This window comes from Leucoraja erinacea, chromosome 4 (genome assembly GCF_028641065.1).
Source record: "Leucoraja erinacea ecotype New England chromosome 4, Leri_hhj_1, whole genome shotgun sequence".
In the NCBI taxonomy this organism is placed as follows: Eukaryota; Metazoa; Chordata; class Chondrichthyes; order Rajiformes; family Rajidae; genus Leucoraja; species Leucoraja erinaceus.
The window spans coordinates 5,806,293-5,825,474 of NC_073380.1; the positions used below are offsets into that span (position 1 = coordinate 5,806,293).

The 19,182-nt window shown below is 44.7% G+C and overlaps 1 protein-coding gene across 1 annotated transcript in view; it reads left to right on the plus strand.

The window, feature by feature from the left end:
• Positions 1-943: 943 nt before the first annotated feature.
• The window catches only part of cdh17 (cadherin 17, LI cadherin (liver-intestine)), a 113,937-nt gene continuing 95,698 nt past the window's right edge, over positions 944-19,182 (plus strand). The window contains exons 1-2 of the mRNA XM_055633583.1: positions 944-1,245; positions 12,381-12,450. Of these exons, the coding sequence (XP_055489558.1) occupies positions 12,394-12,450 (57 nt within the window). The 5' untranslated portion in view covers positions 944-1,245; positions 12,381-12,393. The remainder of the gene's footprint in view (positions 1,246-12,380; positions 12,451-19,182) is intronic.

Below are 19,182 nucleotides of genomic sequence, written 5' to 3' on the forward strand. Positions count from 1 at the left end.
CTCGGATATCGGAGTTCACATCTCACTTCTTCCACATCCTCAATGGGTGGGAAGACATTCTCCCTTGGCCCAGATCAGCCCAGACAAACTGGACCACGCAGGAATGTTCAATCCCCAGTCTCTTTCAAACAAGGCTTAGGTCTACGAGAGATTATCGGTGAGGGTAAACTGAGGCAGGCGCTACAGCAAAAAAAACACACACACACACACACACACACACACATGTATATCGAAGCCTCTTTTTATTGGAAAAAAATTAAATCCTGGTGGAATAAAGCAGAGGATTATTTGTTGCTTAACGTGTCGGAAGGAATTGCAGGTGCTGGTGTAAACCGAAGATAGACGCAAAATGCTGGAATGACTCAGCGGGTCAGCCAGCATCTCGAGAGAGAAGGAATGGGAGGCGTTTCGGATCTGAAGAAGGGTCACGACCCGAAAAGTCACCTCTTCTTTTTTTTTTCCCCCCACAGAGGTGCTGTCTAATAAAGATGTTTAAAATATGCGCAGGGTTACACGTTAAACGAACACTTCTTCTTCTGTCGTATGTCTTTTAGACCTGCAGCTCCGTTGAGGCGAGCCAGGCCAACATATCATTGTCCAGGTCAATCAGACCTCATTCGCCATTCGGTGGCCGGTGTTTTGGGGCAACTGGTGACTGTGACGAACACAAAAAGGCTGGAGTACAGTAACTCAGCGGGTCAGGCAGCATCTCCGGAGGGAAGGAATAGGTGTAGGAAGGACCTGCAGATGCTGGTTTAAACCGAAGATAAAGACACAAAAGGAACAGGTGACGTTTTCGAGGCCGAGACACTTCTTTGTTGCTTGTTGTTGTGCTGGGAATAAATGGATAATGCAAATCCCTAAACTGGATTTAAAAAAAAAAATCCCAACCGTTTAAACGATATGGAAATTCAAAAGTGGGCATGGTAACGGCAAGGAGGTGTGTCTTATCCATTGATGTTTGCACAGTAGGTGTGGCAGCTCGGCAGGACTGACTGACTGGTGCTGCACTTTTGTGTATGTCTGAACAATTTGAATCGGGGACCTTTTTTTTTGTGCCTTATTTGTCAGAAGCATGTCATTTGGGTTTTACGAGCTGTGCGCCCGGGCAGATCATTAAGCTGCAGTGAAGTGACGGTGGTTAAAGTTTGCCAAAGTCGAACTGCTAATCAGCGTCTGGCCCTGTTCCTCTCAGACTCTGAACCGAAGTGGGGATTAAGCAAGAAGCAGCCACCTGAGCAACAGGTAACTGAAAACTCAATCCATGCGCGCGTGTGGGATGAACACTCGACCGAGCGAGCATTGGCAATCTCGGGCTGGTTCTTAAAACTAAACCTTTGTGTTGATCCACAGAGTCTATGGGTTGTGTTGTTTAGCTAATGTGGTGCGACTGACAGGACAGCTGGCTGCAAGCTCGCATTTAAACTTATAATATGTTAAAGAAAATGTCCCTGCAGCTGATTTGCAATCTTTCTTTGTTAAAATGGTTTTACCTGCCAAAACATGGAATCACAGATGCAAAGAGAAAGCATTTTGTTAATTTCCCTTGAAAATATTTTCAGTGACGCGAGGATGATGGAAACGCAAGTCCGTGCGCTCTTGTTTCATGTTTTCGTTTCGCCATCCCTGGCGATCGACTTTTTTTTTGTTGCTATTTTTGTTTGCTGTTTAACGACTGATCGTAGTGAGGCATTTCTTTGAAAGGGAAGGATCAGCAATGAGTTCTTGTACATGTAAAGAAAAATGGTGACTGTAGGTGGTTGGTTTGGTGAGACCCCACCCGATTAATACAACCTGTTACAATCTGGTCAAACAAGTTTACAGCAGCCGGTTTCTATACCTCCTTTTGTACATGCTTCTGCATGCAGTCTTACTTTCATCATTGGTATACCTTCTCCACATTAATGTGTGAAATGCAGAGCTTTCTATGATCCTGATATATTATTGTGCTGTGGCGTGTAGCATGGCTGTCTTGACCAGCTTACAGTAAGAATGAGTGGGAATGATTTTGCATGTAATGATTTTGTAATGCAGAAAGAAAACATTTAGTGTCTCCAGTAAAACAGGAAATAAAATAAAATGGGATAAAATCGAGCCCAGACCTTCAGCAGTGTAATTACCATGTTCAGAACTAATTGCTTTCAGGCTCATGTTTTCTGTCAGCGTAACTACGTTTCAAAATGTTTCCCTCCTTATCGAGATCGTCTAAAGCTCGGGATAGTTTTGTTTAAAAATTGATTTCTTTAAATTTGTATTTAAACTCTCAATTTCAAGTAATACCATGTTGGGTTTCCAGAACAATGACTAAGGCATGGCTTGAAGTTTAGGAAAGGTGGATATTGGTTGGGTAGGCCTCTGCCCGAGAGGTGTGTGGTGCAGCGGCATGATCACTTGCTTTATTCATTTATATCGATTTTCAGAGCTGCCATTTTCCTCATGTGTTCAGCGATGTTGATGCATTGATGGAAACAGGGAAGTAAAATGAAATGTAGGTTAAGTTTCTGTTTTATGGAAAGCCGCAAGATGGTTGTTCTTTGCAATAAGAGCTCATAGACGAGACCATCTTGTGGTATTTCAGTCGAGTTAGTCCATTATAGACAATAGACAATAGACAATAGGTGCAGGAGTAGGCCATTCGGCCCTTCGAGCCAGCGCTGCCATTCAATGAGATCATGGCTGATCATCCCCAATCAGTAACCCGTTCCTGCCCTCTCCCCATATCCCCTGACTCCGCTATTATGGAAGCTTCTTTGTAGTTTAAAATATGTAACTCTGGTTCAACAACTTCCAGCAAATCAACAGGAATCTCATGTACTCTTTTTACTAATTCAGAAGTACTTTTTGAGGCCTCGTTGTAGTTACTGCAAATTGTTCATTTTACCAATTTAGACATACAGCATGGAAACAGGCCCTTCGGCCCACTGGGTCCATGCCGACCATCCATCACCCATTTGCACTAGTAAATTTACTGCTGATAGCATAGTCGATATATTTAATTTACACGTTTTTGAACTTTGCAGGTAGAGGAGATTAGATTATTTGGGCATCATGTTTGACATTGTGGGCCAAAGGCCTGTTCCTGTGCTGTACTGTTCTGTGTTCCATGTTCCATGTTCCATGTTCCATGTTCCATGTTCCATGTTCTAGTTCTAAGTTCCATGTTCAATGTTCTAAGTTCCATGTTCCATGTTATAAGTTCTAAGTTCCATGTTCCATGTTCTAAGTTCTGTTCTGTTCTCTGTCCCATGTTCTAAGTTCTATGTTCTAAGTTCCATGTTCTAAGTTCCATGTTCGAGGCTCTAAGTTCTAAATTCCATGTTCTAAGTTCCATGTTCTAAGTTCCATGTTCCAAGTTCCATGTTCCAAGTTCCATGTTCTAAGTTCTCTGTTCCATGTTCTAAGTTCTATGTTCTAAATTCCATGTTCTAAATTCCATGTTCTAGGCTCTAAGTTCCATGTTGTACTGTGAACAGGACTGAAAATAGCTTACCTTTCTTACAGTCACGTCATGTGCATTTATCTTCCTGGCATGGTTATTGTAGCATTGGCCCCTGTCTTAACAATATTCCGTGCCAGCTCACTTTTGCCTCTGGCTTTAAATTATTGTTTGCGATATTGAGCTACTCCAACTAGATGTGCCATAATTGAAGGGTGGAGCTGGGAGAAATGGAAGAATTTAAAGTTTATTGGCCTTAACATTTGTCCAAGCACAAGCAGCGCCTGGATTTCAGTTTCTGACGTATCTTCTAAACCCCCAATGTGTTGTGTGAGAGACATCCTTCGAACATGATGCCAAGTTTAACTGATCTCCACTGCCTGCACAGGATCCATATCTCTCCATTCCCTGCAGATTCATGTGACGCAGCAAGAGAGAGAGAGTTATACAACACAGAAACAGGCCCTTCAGCCCAACCCATCCATGCCGTCCAAGAAATTACAAAGAGGTGTGCTAGTCCCATTTGGTTGCATTTGGCACATATCCCTCTAAACTTTGCCTATCTGAGAGCCTCTTAAACACCACCATTGTGGAATTCATTGCCACAGAGGTCAAGTGGAGGTCAAGTCAGTCGGTGAAGGTCAAGTCAGTGAACAATTTTACGGCAGAGATAGATAGATTCCTGATTAGTACGAGTGTCAGGGGTTATGGAGAGAAGACAGGGGAATGGGATTAGGAGGGAGAGATAGATCAGTCATGATTGAATGGCGGAGTGGACTTGATGGGCTGAATGGCCCAATTCTACTCCTATTCCTTATGACCTTATTCAGAAGCTCTCTCTGGGGAGTACCTGGGTCAATGCACTCTGGGAAGTGCCAAATAGAATGGATGAATAATTACCTGAGTACATGCCACCAAGAAACAATGAAGACATGAGCAAACCTGCCACAGAAACCTGTGGAAACTGCAATATTTAGGTTTCGGTTTATTATTGTCATGTGTACAGAGTTACAGTGAAAAGCTTTGTTTTGCAGGCTATCCAGACAAATCAGATATACTATAGACAAATACACTCGTCAAACAAATACAAGGGTAGAACAAAGGGGAAGGTACAGAGTGCAGAATACATTTCTCAGCATTGTAGCGCATCAGTTCCATAGACAAAGTCCAATGTCCGCAATGGGGTAGAGGTGAATCGGATAGTACCTTAGCTTATGGAAGGACCGTTCAGAAGCCTGATAACAAAGGGGAAGAAGCTGTTCCTGAGTCCGGCGGAGCGCGCTTTTGAGCTTCCCTACCTTCTGCCCGAAGGTAGCGGGGAGACGAAGGAATGGCTGAGGTGGGACAAGCCTTTGCTTGTGCGATGCCAGAATAAAGACCCTGCAAGTAACGAGCTTGGCCTTGGTGGAATTCACCGTGGGATATAAACCTTACGGAAGGAACAGATGTGCAGCTGAGCATGGCCATATGCACCATTATCCGAGCACGGACGTCTATAGACATCAACACGCACCTGATACACGCCTCCCCTAGACAGTAGGAACAAGGTCTTTGTTGTGCCTCGCCAGTTGAATCTTAGCACACCTGCCGTACTCAATACACCACAGGTCAGGAGGCTGTTAGAATTGCAAAACAAATCAAGGGTATTGCCGTGAGAGATACCAACAACCAAAACAGCATCGAATAAAGTTGGTTTGAATGGAGCAATGCTATAGTGCCTCAACACTGATTCTGCAGAACCAACCATTCAAAATGTGGACGAGGCTGGATTGGAATACAAACAGATGGGTTGGGAGATTGTAACCTTCACGTGGTCCGCTCTGTTTTGTCAAATGCAATCAACCCGGCGTGCACAATCAAATAAGATCAAATAGAACAAGTTGTCCTACAACTTTAGGCTGTGCACGCCATACGCAAGAAGAAGAAGAAGAATACAAATGGACAGTGATGATATCACCATCTCTTACAACAAAACAAACTCAAATCTAGTCCCACTTCATAAGTTCATAAGCAATTGAAGCGAATTGTGGACCTAGCCCAGACCATCACACGAACCAACCTCCCTTCCAGTGACTCCATTTACACCGCACGCTGCCTCGGCAAGGCCAGCAGCATAACCAAGGATGAGTTACACCCTGGCCACTCCCTCATCTCCCCTCTCCCATCGGGCAAGAGGTACAGAAGTGTGAAAACAGCACACCTCCAGATTCAGGGACAGTTTCTTCCCAGCTGTTATCAGGCAACTGAATCATCCTACCACAACCAGAGAGCGGTGCTGAACTATTGTCGACCTCATTGGTGACCCTCGGACTATCCTTGATCAGACTTTGCTGACTTTACCTTGCACTAAACGTTATTCCCTTATCGTGTATCTGTACACAGTAGATGGATCAATTGTAATCTTACATTGTCTTTCCGCTGACTGGTTAGCACGAAACAAAAGCTTTTCACTGTACCTCGGTACACGTGACAATAAACCAAACTGAACTGAACAACCAAAACAGCATCAAATAAAGTATGTAGGAAAGAACTGCAGATGCTGGTATCGAAAGTAGGCACAAAATGCTGGAGCAACTCAACGGAACAGGCAGCAGCTCTGGAAAGGAGTGGGTGACATTTCAGGTCGAGACTCTTCTTCAAATAAAGTAGGTCTGAATGGAGCAATGCTATAGTCTCAAAGTGAGGTCTCAAAGTGAGGCCGCAAAACCAACCATTCAAAATGTGGCTAATTCTGGATTGTAATAAAAATGGGCAGTGAAGATATCTCCGTCGTCTACAACAACACAAAGTAAAATCTAGTCCATAAGTAACAGGAGCGGAATTGGGCCATTCGGCCTATCAAGTCAATCTCCGCCTTGAAAATATCCATTGACTTGACCTCCAGATTCACCACCCTCTGACTAAAGAAATTCCTCCTTATCTCCTTTCTATTGTCATGCGATTAGGCCATAGCCTCCTTTTACCCTGAGGCTATGGCCTGTTGTGCAAGACTCTCCCACAAGTACTGTAACTGTGGCAATAAAGACAAACATTGGTGATGTCAGAAATATAACCTGGCTCGAATGGCGATAGAGTCATAGAGTGATTCCGTGTGGAAATATTTGGTCCATATCCCTCGAAACCTGTCCAATCCATGTACCTGTATAACTGTTTCTTAAATGTTGGGATAGTCCTAGCCTCATCTACCTCCTCTGTCAGCTTGTTCCACACATCCACCACCCTTTGTGTGAAAAAGTTACCCCTCAGATTCCTATTAAATCTTTTCCCCTTCACCTTAAACCTACTCTGGGCATGAGACTCTGTGTATTTGCTCGATGTATTCCTCTCATGATCTTATACACATCCAAAAGTTCAGCCCTCATCCTCCTGCGCTCTAAGGAATAGAGTCCCAGCCTACTCAATCTCTCTCTGTAGCTCAGCCCCTCTAGTCCTGGCAACATCCTCGTAAATCTTCTCTGTACTCTTTCCAGCTTGGCAACATCTTTCCTATAACACTGTGCCCAGAACTGAACACAATACTATACATGTGGTCTCACTAACATCTTATACAACTGCAACATGGCCTCCCAACTGCTATACTCTCTGCACTGATGTGCAGCTTAAATTGGTGTCATGGTTGGCAGAGACATTGTGGGCTGAAGGGCAAGTCTATCCTGTCTATGTTCCTAAATCTGAACATAACATGTAAGGAGTGGACAATGTGTATTGTATGTAAATTTACTGATGTGAAGTTAACAATGAACAGGAAACAAAGGGAAGACAAAGGAGAATGAGTTTAGTTTATTGTCACGTGTACCGAGGTACAGTGAAAAGCTTTTGTTGCGTGCTAACCGGTCAGCGGTAAGACTACACATGATTACAATCGAGCCATTCACAGTGTACATGGAATAACATGAATAATGTTTAGTGCAAGATAAAGTCCAGAAAAGTTCGATCAAAGATAGCCCGAGGGTCTCCTTGAGATAGATAGTAGCTCAGGACTACTCTCAGTTGCCTGATAACAGCTGATTAGATGAATGGGCAAGATAATGACAAATGGATGGGAGGACTGGCCAAATTTTGTGCCTTCTACCATAGTGATGAATGCTATGGTGGATGTTTGTGTTAAATTTTTATTGTGTTTTTGTGTGTTCTTTTTCATTGTACCACTGCTGGCAAATTCATTTCACTTGCACTTTATGTGCAATGTGATGAATAAAACAAATAAAACTGATTGTATAGAGACTCTAGGAACTGCAGATTCTGGTTTACAAAACAACAGAAAGTGCTGAAGTAAGGCACAGGAGCAGTGCAAATGTGTATCGGTAGAGTTGCTGCCTTACAGCGCCAGAGACCCGGGATCGCTCCTGACTACCGGTGCTATCTGTACGGAGTTTGCACGCGTGGGTTTTCTCCAGGTGCTTCGGTTTCCTCCCACATTCCAAAGACGTGCAGGTTTGTAGGTTAATTGACTTCTGTAAATTGCTCCTCGTGTGTAGGAAAGAAATAGTGAACGGGTGATCATTGGTTGGCGGGGACTTGGTGGGCCGAAGGGCCCGTTTCTACGTTGCATTTCGAAAATTAAGCTAATCTCAGCGGGTCAGGCAGCATCTCTGGAGGATGTGGATTGGTCACGTTTCTAGATGTTTAGAAACATTTAGAAATACAGCATGGAAACAGGCCCTTCGGCCCACCAAGCCCATGCCGACCATCGATCACCCGTTCACACTAGTTCTATGTTGTCCCACTTTCTCATCCGCTCCCGTCAGACTAGGGGGCAAATTACAGCGGGACAATTAACCTACTAACTCGCACAACTTTGGGATGTGGGAGGAAACCAGAGGACCCAGATGAAGCCCACGCGGTCACAGGGAGAACATGCAAACTTCACACAGGCAGCACCCGGTCAGGGGTCAGGATCAACACGGGTCTCTGGCGCTGTGATGAACTTGATTGAATCTTGCGACGAAGGCTTTTCTTACAAGTGGAGCAATGGGAGACATATAGTCTTCATTGGTATGCGCACTGATACTTTTGTCTGTGTTCAAAACAGTCAAATCAAACTGAATCAGTTCAGTTCAGTTCAGTTCAGTTTAGTTTATTGTCACGTATATCGAGGTACAGTGAAAAGGTTTTGTTGCCTGCGAACCAGTCAGCGGAAAGACAATACATGATTACAATCGAGCCATTCACAGTGTACAGATACATGACAAGTTTCCGCATGGTAGGCTGCTCTGGAAGGTTAGATTGCATGGGATCCAAGGAGAGATAGCTGAATGGATAGCAAATTGGCTCCATGGAAGGAAGCAAAGGGTGATGGTGGAAGGTTGCTTCTCAGACTGGAGGCCTGTGATGAGTGGCGTGCCTCAGGGTTCGGTGCTGGGCCCATTACTGTTTGTCATCTACATCAATGATTTGGATGAGAACATGCAGGGCAAGATTAGCAAGTTTGTCGATGATACAATAGTGAGTGGTTTTACAGATAGTGAAGATGGTTGTGAAAGATTGCAGCAGGATCTGGATCGAATGGCCAGGTGGGCTGAGGAATGGTTGATGGAATTTAATACAGAGTAGTGTGAGGTGTTGCCTTTTGGGATGTCTAACAAGGGCAGGACCTACACAGTGAATGGTAGGCCTCTGGGTAGTGTTGTAGAGCAGAGGGATCTAGGAGTACAGGTGCATGGTTCCTTAAAGGTCGAGTCGCAGATGGAGGCGGTCAAAAAGGCTTTTGGCACATTGACCTTAATCAGTCAGAGTATTGAGTATAGCAGTTGGGAGGCCATGCTGCAGTTGTATAAGACGTTGGTGAGACCGCATTTGGAATATTGTGTTCAGTTCTGGTAGGGGATTCGAGGACCATTGGACATAGGTTTAAGGTGAAGGGGAAAAGATTTAATAGGAACCTGAGGGGTAACTTTTTCACATGAAGGGTGGTGGGTGTATGGAACAAGCTGCCAGAGGAGGTAGTTGAGGCTGGGATTATCCCAACGAGTAAGAAACAGTTGGACAGGTACACGGATAGGACAGGTTTGGAGAGATATGGACCAAGCGCAGGCAGGCGGGACCAGTGTAGCTGGGACATGTTGGCCGGTGAGGGCAAGTTGGGCCGAAGGGCCTGTTTCTACACTGTATCCCTCTATGACTCAATGATAAGGGAATAATGATTAGTACAAGATAAAGTCCAGTAAAGTCCAATCAAAGATAGTCTGAGGGTCCCCGATGAGGTAGATGGTAATGCACGACTGCTCTCTGGTTGCGGTGGGATGATTCAGTTGCCTGGAAACTGTTCCTGAATCTGGAAGTGTGCATTTTCACATGTCTATTCCTTTTGCCTGATGGGAGAGGGGTGAAGAGGGATTGGCCAGGGTGTGACTCGTCCTTGATTATGCTGCTGGCCTTGCATGAGGTATAAATGGAGTCAATGGAAGGGACATTGGTTATCGTTGTACACTTGAGCCATACGTAGAGACTGCAATGAGAAAAATACCAGAATGCAGATTATAATGTAATAGTCACAGAAGAAAAGTGCAAGATCTGTAATAAGGTAGGCTGGAAGATCAAGACTACACCCTAGCTTGCGGAGGATGGTTCAGTAGGCTGATAACAGTGGAGAAGAAGCTGGTACTGAATCCGATGGCACGTGCTTTCAAGCTTCTGTACATTTTACCTGACGGGAGAGGGAGGAGAGAAGATGGAGTGACCAGGGTCAAAATGGTTCTTGATTATGTTGGCTGATTTCCAGAGGCAGCATGAAGTGCAGATGGAGTCGATGGTGGGGAGTCTGGTCTGTGTAATGAACCGGGCTACGTTCACAACTCTTAGTTTAGTTTTAGTTTAGTTTGGAGATACAGCCCGGATACAGGCCCTTCGGCCCACTGAGTCCGTGCTGACCAGCGATCCCCGCATATTAACACTATCCTACACACACTAGGGACCGTTTTTACATTTACCAAGCCAATTAAGCTACAAGCTTGTACGTCTTTGGAGTGTGGGAGGAAACTGAAGATCTCGGAGAAAACCCACCCAGGTCACAGGGAGTATGTACAAACTACGTACAGACAGCGCCCGTAGTCGGGATCGAACCCGGATCTCCGGCGCTACATTCGCTGTAAAGCAGCAACTCTACCGCTGCGCCTTCATGCCACCTATGTTAACATATGATGAGCATTTGACGGTACTGGGCCTCTACTCGCTGGAGTTTAGAAGGTTGAGGGGGGACCTCATTGAAACTTACATAGAGTAAGGCATAGATAGAGTGGATGTGGAAAGGATGTTTCCACTGGTGGGAGAGTCTCGGACCAGAGGTCAGCCTCAGAATTAAAGGACGTTCCTTTAGGAAGGAGATAAGAAGGAATTTATTTCGTCAGAGAGTGGTAGATCTGTGGAATTTTTTGCCACAAAAGGCTGTGGAGGCAAAATCAGTGGATATTCGACCAATTGGGTCTACTCCGCCATTCAATCATGACTGATCTCTGCCTCCTAATCCCATTTTCCTGCCTCCTCCCCATAACCCTTGACACCCGTTCTAAACAAGTATGTTCAACTGCAGCTTTGTCACTTATTCCACCCATGTCGCCCCTCCCTTTCATTGACTCCATCTACAGCTCACACTGCCTCAGCAAGGCAAGGCCAGCTGCATAATCAAGGACCAGTCTAAACGACATACCTTTAGAAAGGAGATAAGGAAGAATTTCTTTAGTCAGAGGGTGGTGAACCTGTGGAATTCATTGCCACAGAAGGCTGTGGAGGCCAAGTCAGTGGACATTTTTAAGGCAGAGATAGATAGGTGCTTGATTAGTACGGGTGTCAGTGGTTATGGGGAGAAGGCAGGAGAATGGGGTTAGGAGGGAGAGATAGATCAGCCATGATTGAATGGCAGAGTAGACTTGATGGGACGAATGGCCTGATTCTGCTCTTATCACTTATGACCTTATGTCCTTGAAATCTCAAAGGTGGATGTGGATAAAATGCACATTAGGCCCAGGTGAGGCATATTTTATCTCTTGCAGGGCCTTGCGTCTTTGGAAGTCTCTTCCTTAGTCAGTCGTTGAATATTTTTAAGACAGAGACAAATATATTTTTGATAAGGAAAGGAGTAAAAGGTGATGGTGGTAGTTGGGAATGTGGAGTTGGGGTTACAATCAGATCAGTGGTAACCTTAATGGAGCCTCCCTGATGAGCAATGTGGCCTGTTTTTACTCTTAAATCACAACTTAGTCATTGACAATAATTCTTTTCACATTACAGAGAAGTTCAGACTCGGTATTTGAAATGATTTCAGTTAGTTTAGTCTTTTTAAATTATTTTTATTAGAAGCAAACACATATTATGGTAAATATTTTCATGTATATCAGTCGTACATTATTAATATTATCAATTGTAGATTGATTCTAGTTTTGTTTTTATAGATAGAGAGTAAGAAAGAAAGAGAAAAAAACCCACAAATGTGAAGATAAAAAAAGAATGGAATGATTTACTAATAATACATCATTGGAGATCAGTTAGTTTAGTTTTGTTTTAATTTAGTTAATTAAGATAACAGGCTCTTCGGCCTATAGATTCCGCACCAACCAGCGATCCTCGCAAATTAACACTATCCTACACACACTAGGGACAGTTTTACATTTATACATTTATATCAAGCCATTGAACCTAACAGACCTGTACGCCTTTGGAGGGTGGGAGGAAACCGAAGATCTCGGAGAGAAAGCCCACGCAGGTCAAGGGGAGAACGTGCATACTCCGTACAGACAGCACCCGTAGTCGGGATCGAACCCGGGTCTCTGGCTAAGTCCGTAGTTCTACCGCTGCGCCTACATGCCTCCCACAGTTTATACATGTTCATCTGCTATTTCTGCAGAGAATGGTTTAAAATCATCCAGTGAAATACAATGAATTGTTTTAACTATGCCCTCTTTTGTTTGATATTGCGTAGTCTTATTGTTCATTTATCTCTCTGTTACAGGTACAGCTGAACCATGAAGAATTACCGTCATCGACTCTTTGAACAGCTGCTTTTCCTTCCTGTTGCACTAGTGAGTTTTGTAAAATCTTGTATCGGTATTTATTTAGCAATTAATATTTAATTATTCATAGGGTCATAGTCTACTGTGTTGAAACTGGCCCTTCGGCCCAACTTGTCAATGCTGGCCAACATAAGTTCATAAGTGATAGTAGCAAAATTAGGCCATTCGGCCCATCATGTCCACGCTGCCATTCAATCATGGCTGATCTATCTCTCCCTCTCAACCCCATTCTCCTGACTTAATGGGAAGGAAAGTTCGAGAAGGGATAAGAGAGTAAGGTCAGGGCTGATAGGGACCGGAGTGAGAGGGGAGGTGAATACCGAAGTCAAAGTGCTGTATATGAATGCGCGAAGTATAAGAAATAAAGTGGATGAGCTTGAGGCTCAGTTAGAAATTGGCAAGTATGATGTTGTGGGAATTACAGAGACATGGCTGCAAGAGGGCCAGGGCTGGGAAATTATGTCTTTAAAACCACAGGATTTATAGAAACATAGAAACATAGAAATTAGGTGCAGGAGTAGGCCATTCAGCCCTTCGAGCCTGCACCGCCATTCAATATGATCATGGCTGATCATCCAACTCAGTATCCCGTACCTGCCTTCTCTCCATACCCCCTGATCCCCTTAGCCAGAAGGGCCACATCTAACTCCCTCTTAAATATAGCCAATGAACTGGCCTCAACTACCCTCTGTGGCAGAGAGTTCCAGAGATTCACCACTCTCTCTGTGTGAAAAAAGTTCTTCTCATCTCGGTTTTAAAGGATTTCCCCCTTATCCTTAAGCTGTGACCCCTTGTCCTGGACTTCCCCAACATCGGGAACAATCTTCCTGCATCTAGCCTGTCCAACCCCTTAAGAATTTTGTAAGTTTTTGTAAGTTACAAGAATTGTAATGTTCAATAGATTCAGGATAAGTTCCTGTGGATTGGAGGGTAGCTAATGTTATCCTACTTTTTAATGAAGGCGGGAGAGAGAAAGCAGGGAATTATAGACCAGTTAGCCTGTCATCGGTGGTGGGGAAGATGCTGGATTCAATCATAAAAGATAAAATAGCCGCACGTTTGGATAACAGTAACAGGATCGGTCCAAGTCAGCATGGATTTACGAAGGGGAAATCATGCTTGACTAATCTTCTAGAATTGTTTAAGGATGTAACTTGGAAAATGGAGGCAGTGGATGTAGTGTACCTGGACTTTCAGAAAGCATTTGATAAGGTCCCACATAGGAGATTAGTGGGCAAAATTAGGGCACATGGTATTGGGGGTAGAGTGCTGACATGGATAGAAAATTGGTTGGCAATTACAGGAAACAAAGAGTAGAGATTAATGGGTCCCTTTCAGAAATCTTCCTTCCTGCTTTTGCTACCAAAGTGGATAACCTCACAGAAAGGCAGGCAGTGACTAGTGGGGTACCACAAGGCTCAGTGCTGGGACCGCAGGTATTTACAATATATATTAATGATTTAGATGAAGGGATTACAAGTAACATTAGCAAATTTGCAGATGACACAAAGCTGCGTGGCTGTGTGAACTGTGAGGAGGATGCTATGAGAATGCAGGGTGACTTGGACAGGTTGGGTGAGTGGGCAGATGCATGGCAGATGCAGTTTAATGTGGATAAATGTGAGGTTATCCACTTTGGTAGCAAAAACAGGAAGGAAGATTATTATCTAAATGGTGGGAAAAGGGGAACTACAACGGGATCTGGGGGTCCTTGTTCATCAGTCAATGAAAGTAAGCATGCAGGTACTGTAGGCAGTGAAGAAAACGAATGGCATGTAGGCCTTCATAATAAGAGGAGTTGAGTATAGGAGCAAAGAGGTCCTTCTGCAGTTGTACAGTGCCTTAGTGAGACCACACCTGGAGTATTGTGTGCAGTTTTGGTCTATAAATTTGAGGGAGGACATCCTTGCTATTGAGGGAGTGCAGCGTAGGTTCACAAGGTTAATTCCCGGGATGGCGGGACTGTGATATACTGAGAGAATGGAGCGGCTGAGCTTGTCTACTCTGGAATTTAGAAGGATGAGGGCGGTTCTTATTGAAACATATAAGATTATTAAAGGTTTGGACACGCTAGAGGCAGGAAACATGTTCCCCATGTTGGGGGAGCCCAGAACCAGGGCCCACAGTTTAAGAATAAGGGGTAAGCCATTTAGAATGAGATGAGGAAACACTTTTTCACACAGAGAGTTGTGAGTCTGTGGAGTTCTCTGCCTCAGTGGGCAGTGGAGGCCGGTTCTCTGGATACTTTCAAGAGAGAGCTAGGTAGGGCTCTTGAAGGTAGCGGAGTCAGGGGATACGGGAAGAAGGCAGGAACGGGGTACTGATTGTGGATGGTCAGCCATGATCACATTGAATGGCGGTGCTGGCTTGAAGGGCCGAATGGCCTACTCCTGCACCCATTGTGTATTGTCTATTGTCCCCATAACCCCTGACACCCTGACTAATCAAGAACCCATACTAATCTACATGCCCAATCTACAATAGTGTTACCTGCCTACATTTGGCCCATATTCCTTCTAAACCTGTCCTATCCGTGTACTTGTCTTATACCTGTCTAAATGTTTCTTAAATGATGCAATAGTATCTGCCTCAACTATCTCCTCTGGCAGCTCTTTCCACACTTCAACAACCTTGGCATAAAAAAAATCAATGCCTTATGTTCCTCTGTCCTCTGGTTAAGGTGAGGTGGGAAAGATTTAATGGGAACCAAAGGGGTAACCTTTTTACACCAAGGGTGGTAGGTGCAATGAGCTGCCGGAGGAGCTCGTTGAGTCAGGGGCTACCGCAATGTATAAGAGACATTTAGACAGGGTACATGGATGGGATAGGTTTAGAGGTAAATGGGCCAAAGGCAGTCAGGTGGGACGAGTGTAGATGGGACATGCTGGTTGGTGTGGGCAAGTTGAGCTGAAGGGCCTGTTTCGACACTGTTGGCTCAGAGGTTTATGTCCTCTGGCTCTCGATTCCCCTACTCTGGGCAAGAGACTTTTAGTCGATCTATTCCTCTCATAATTCTGTAAGATCACCTCCTAATTAGTTTGACGATGAGCATTTACATGAGATAATTTAATTAATTTATTTTTGGTGAATGGTGTTGCAGCACCTAATGCTCTCAGGACTTTAGTGTCAAAGAAAGACAAGCAATTATTTCGCCTCTCGCCTGGCATTGAATGCTCCTGCACAAATATTTACCCAATTATCTTCCTGCCACACCTTCAGCAATGGGAACCAGGCACGGATTGCATAACCTGAATTTAAATTCAGAAACAGGTCTTCTTTGTTCAGCCCCAGATAGACAACAATTGAGAAAGAGTTTGCCTGAGGAAACAATTTCACTAAACAACAACTAACAGTTAGCTCTGGGCTTGGGCCCACTGTGAAAATGTGAAACTCATCTCTTTTTAATGCCTCAAATAAACACCTTGAACAGTCTGAAGAAGGGTTTCGGCCCGAAACGTCGCCTATCCTATCCTTCGCTCCATAGATGCTGCTGCAACCGCTGAGTTTCTCCAGCAATTTTGTGTACCTTGAACTATGTGTTCACCCAGCAATAAACAAGAAGCTTGTTCATTAAATTAGACTTTATTGATAACCGCGGGGAATTATTAAGCGTTTCGTCTTTCTTCAAGAATGGACAAGTTTGTTTGGCATCTGTTTGAGACATTGCAGACATTTTGACTAATTCATCCTTAAGGGCCTGTCCCACTTTCATGACCTAATTCACGATCTTTTTTTACTCGTGGACATTTTTCATCATGTTGTAAAAAACGCCCCAACCTACTTGCTGCCACGAGTACCTACGACTAGCATCACGACCTACCTACAACCTCCTACGACCTCGTGACGACCATGCTGCGAGTATGAGTCAAGGGCAAACTCGGCAGGGGTCGTGAGTTAGGTCATGAAAGTGGGACAGGGCCTTTAGGACAATATTACGGCGGCCTGGTGGCGCAGCGGTAGAGCTACTGCCTTACAGCGCCAGGGACCCCAGTTCGATCCTGACTACGGGTGCTTGTCTGTAGTGGTTAGGGTTAGGGTTAGGAATTTGTACATTCTCCTGGTTTGTATAGCCTCCTGCACAAGTTTTCTCCGAGATGTTCGGTTTACTCCCAAACTAGAAGACGTATAGGTTTGTAGGTTAATTGGCTTGGTATAAATGTAAAATTGTCCCCAGTGTGTGTGGGATTAGTGATGCGGGGATCGCTGGTCAGCGTGGACTCTGTGGGCTGAAGGGCCTGTTTCCGCGCGGTATCTCTAACCTAAACTAAACTAAATAAAACACCGAAAGAAAAGCACTAATTATGCACATTAATATGTTATCCATTCATAAATATTTTCTTACAATGACTTCCTTCACAAGTGAACAGCAATGACTTGGTTATCAAGCAAGGTTAGATGAGTAAACTCACGCAGCAGCCAATGGCCGTTGCAGAGAAGGTTAAAAATTAAACGTTTTAATTCTGTCTGTCTGTTCCAGTGTAGATAAGGAGTGTCCTTGATTTATGAGACTGGTTTACACATTCTGTTGGAGAAGGGGGGAGGGGAGGGGGTAAGGCGATTAACTTGCAGAAGGGGCAGCATGGTGGCGCAGCGGTAGAGTTGCTGCCCTACAGCGCTTGCCCTGCCAGAGCCCCGGGTTCGATCCTGACTACGGGTACCGTCTCTACGGAGTTTGTACGTTCTCCCCGTGACCTGCCTGTGTTTATTCCAAGATCGTCCCTTTCTTCCCACACTCCAAAGACGTACGGGTTTGCAGATTAATCGGCTTGGTATAAGAGCAAATTGTCCCCATCATTGTGTGAAGGATAGTGCCATTGTGCGGGGATCGCTGGCTGGCACGGACTCGGTGGGCCGAAGAGCCTGTTTCCGTGCTATATTTCCAAACTGAACAAAATGATTTTTAGTTGCAAATGGTGTGCGAATGTGTTGGACCTCCAGCTTGGCGGAGTGGCTTTGTGCCATTCAAAATGACCCAGTGGGTAAATTCTCACGTGCATTTTGCAGGAAATAGTTGAAAATGTAAAATCAGAAACATTCAGGTAAGCATCGGGTCTTGGGTTATATTATAGAACAAAGAACAGTATAGTACAGGGACAGGCCCTTCGGCCCACAATGTCTGTGCTAAGCACACCGCCATGTTAAATTAATCTCCTCCGCCTGCACGTGATCCATATCCCTCCACTCCTTGCATATCCATGTGCCTATCTAAGAGCCTCTTACACACCACTATCGTATCTGTCTCCACAACCTCCCGTGGAAGTGCATTCCGGGCACCCACCACTCTTAGTGCAAAAAGCCCTGTCTCACACACCTCGTTTGAACATTTCCCCTCTCACCTTAAAGCAGTTTCCACCCTTGGAACAAGGTTCTGACTGTCTACCCTATCTATGCCCTTCATGATGTTATAATTTTTTTATTTTATTATATTTTACATTATTCTATAATTTTTATATCAGAAACATGAAATCTTAGGTTAAGAAGCCACTTACATAGAACATAGAACATTGAACAGCACAGGAATAGGTTCATTGACCCATAGTCCCCTTGGCTCCCCTCCCGTCCTGTCCCATCCCCTCCCCTTCACTCCCCTACCCTCCCCTCCCATCCATTGGGTGCCATCTGGACTCCCACCAAATTCTTTCCCTCGCTGCTATTTTCCATCCTCTGGCTTCACAATTTGCACCTCTTCAAACCTGTCTCACACATTCTGCTTTTATCTCTGGCCTTTGCTCCAACCATCTGCCTATCAACCCCCCCCCCCCCCCCCCCCCCCCCCCCCCTCCGCCGTGTCCACCTATTTACCTGCCACACCCCACTTCTAGCTTTCTTCTCCCCACCCCCTACAATCAGTGGGAAGAAGGATCTCGAGCCGAAACATCACCTATCCATGTTCTCCAGAAATGCTGCCTGACCTGTTGAGTTACTCCCGCACTTTGTGTCCTTTTGTGTAGTCATCTCATCAGCCTGGAATATGATCCATATCCCTCCATTCCCTGCATGTCCATTTGCCTATCTTAAGGCCACTATTGTATCTGCATCCACAACCTCCTGGCATCCACCACCCACTGTGTATTAAAAAAAAATTGTCCAACAGCTCCCCTTTAAACTACTGCCTTTAAATCCCTTCATAAGTTCATGTTGGAGTCAGAGAGTGATACAGCGTGGAAACAGTCCCTTCGGCCCAACTTGCCCACACCGGCCAATATGTCCCAGCTACACTAGTCCCACCTGCCTGCGCTTGGTCCATATCCCTCTAAGCCCTCTATCCATGTACCTGTCGAGCTGTTTCTTAAATGTTGGGGTAGTCCGGGCCTCAACTACCTCCTCTGGCAGCTTGTTCCATACACCCACCGCCCCTTGTGTGAAAAAGTTACCCCTCAGATTCCTATTAAATCGTTTCCCCTTCACCTTAAACCTATTCAAGTTCAAAAGTCATAGGAGGTGAATTAGGCCTCTCATGGCTACTCAATACAATACAATACAATACAATACCTTTTATTTGTCATTTGAAACCCCACATGAGGTTCAAACAAAATTTGGTTATTCCGCTATTCAATCATGGCTGATTTATCTCTCCCTCCTAATCACATCTCCTGCCTTCTCCCCATAACCCTTGACACCCGTACTAATCAAGAATCTATCTATCTCTGCCTTAAAAATATCCACTGACTTGGCGTCCACAGCCCTCTGTGACACTTCCTATTGGTTTCATCTGTTGCGAGATGTTGGACTCAATGTCAA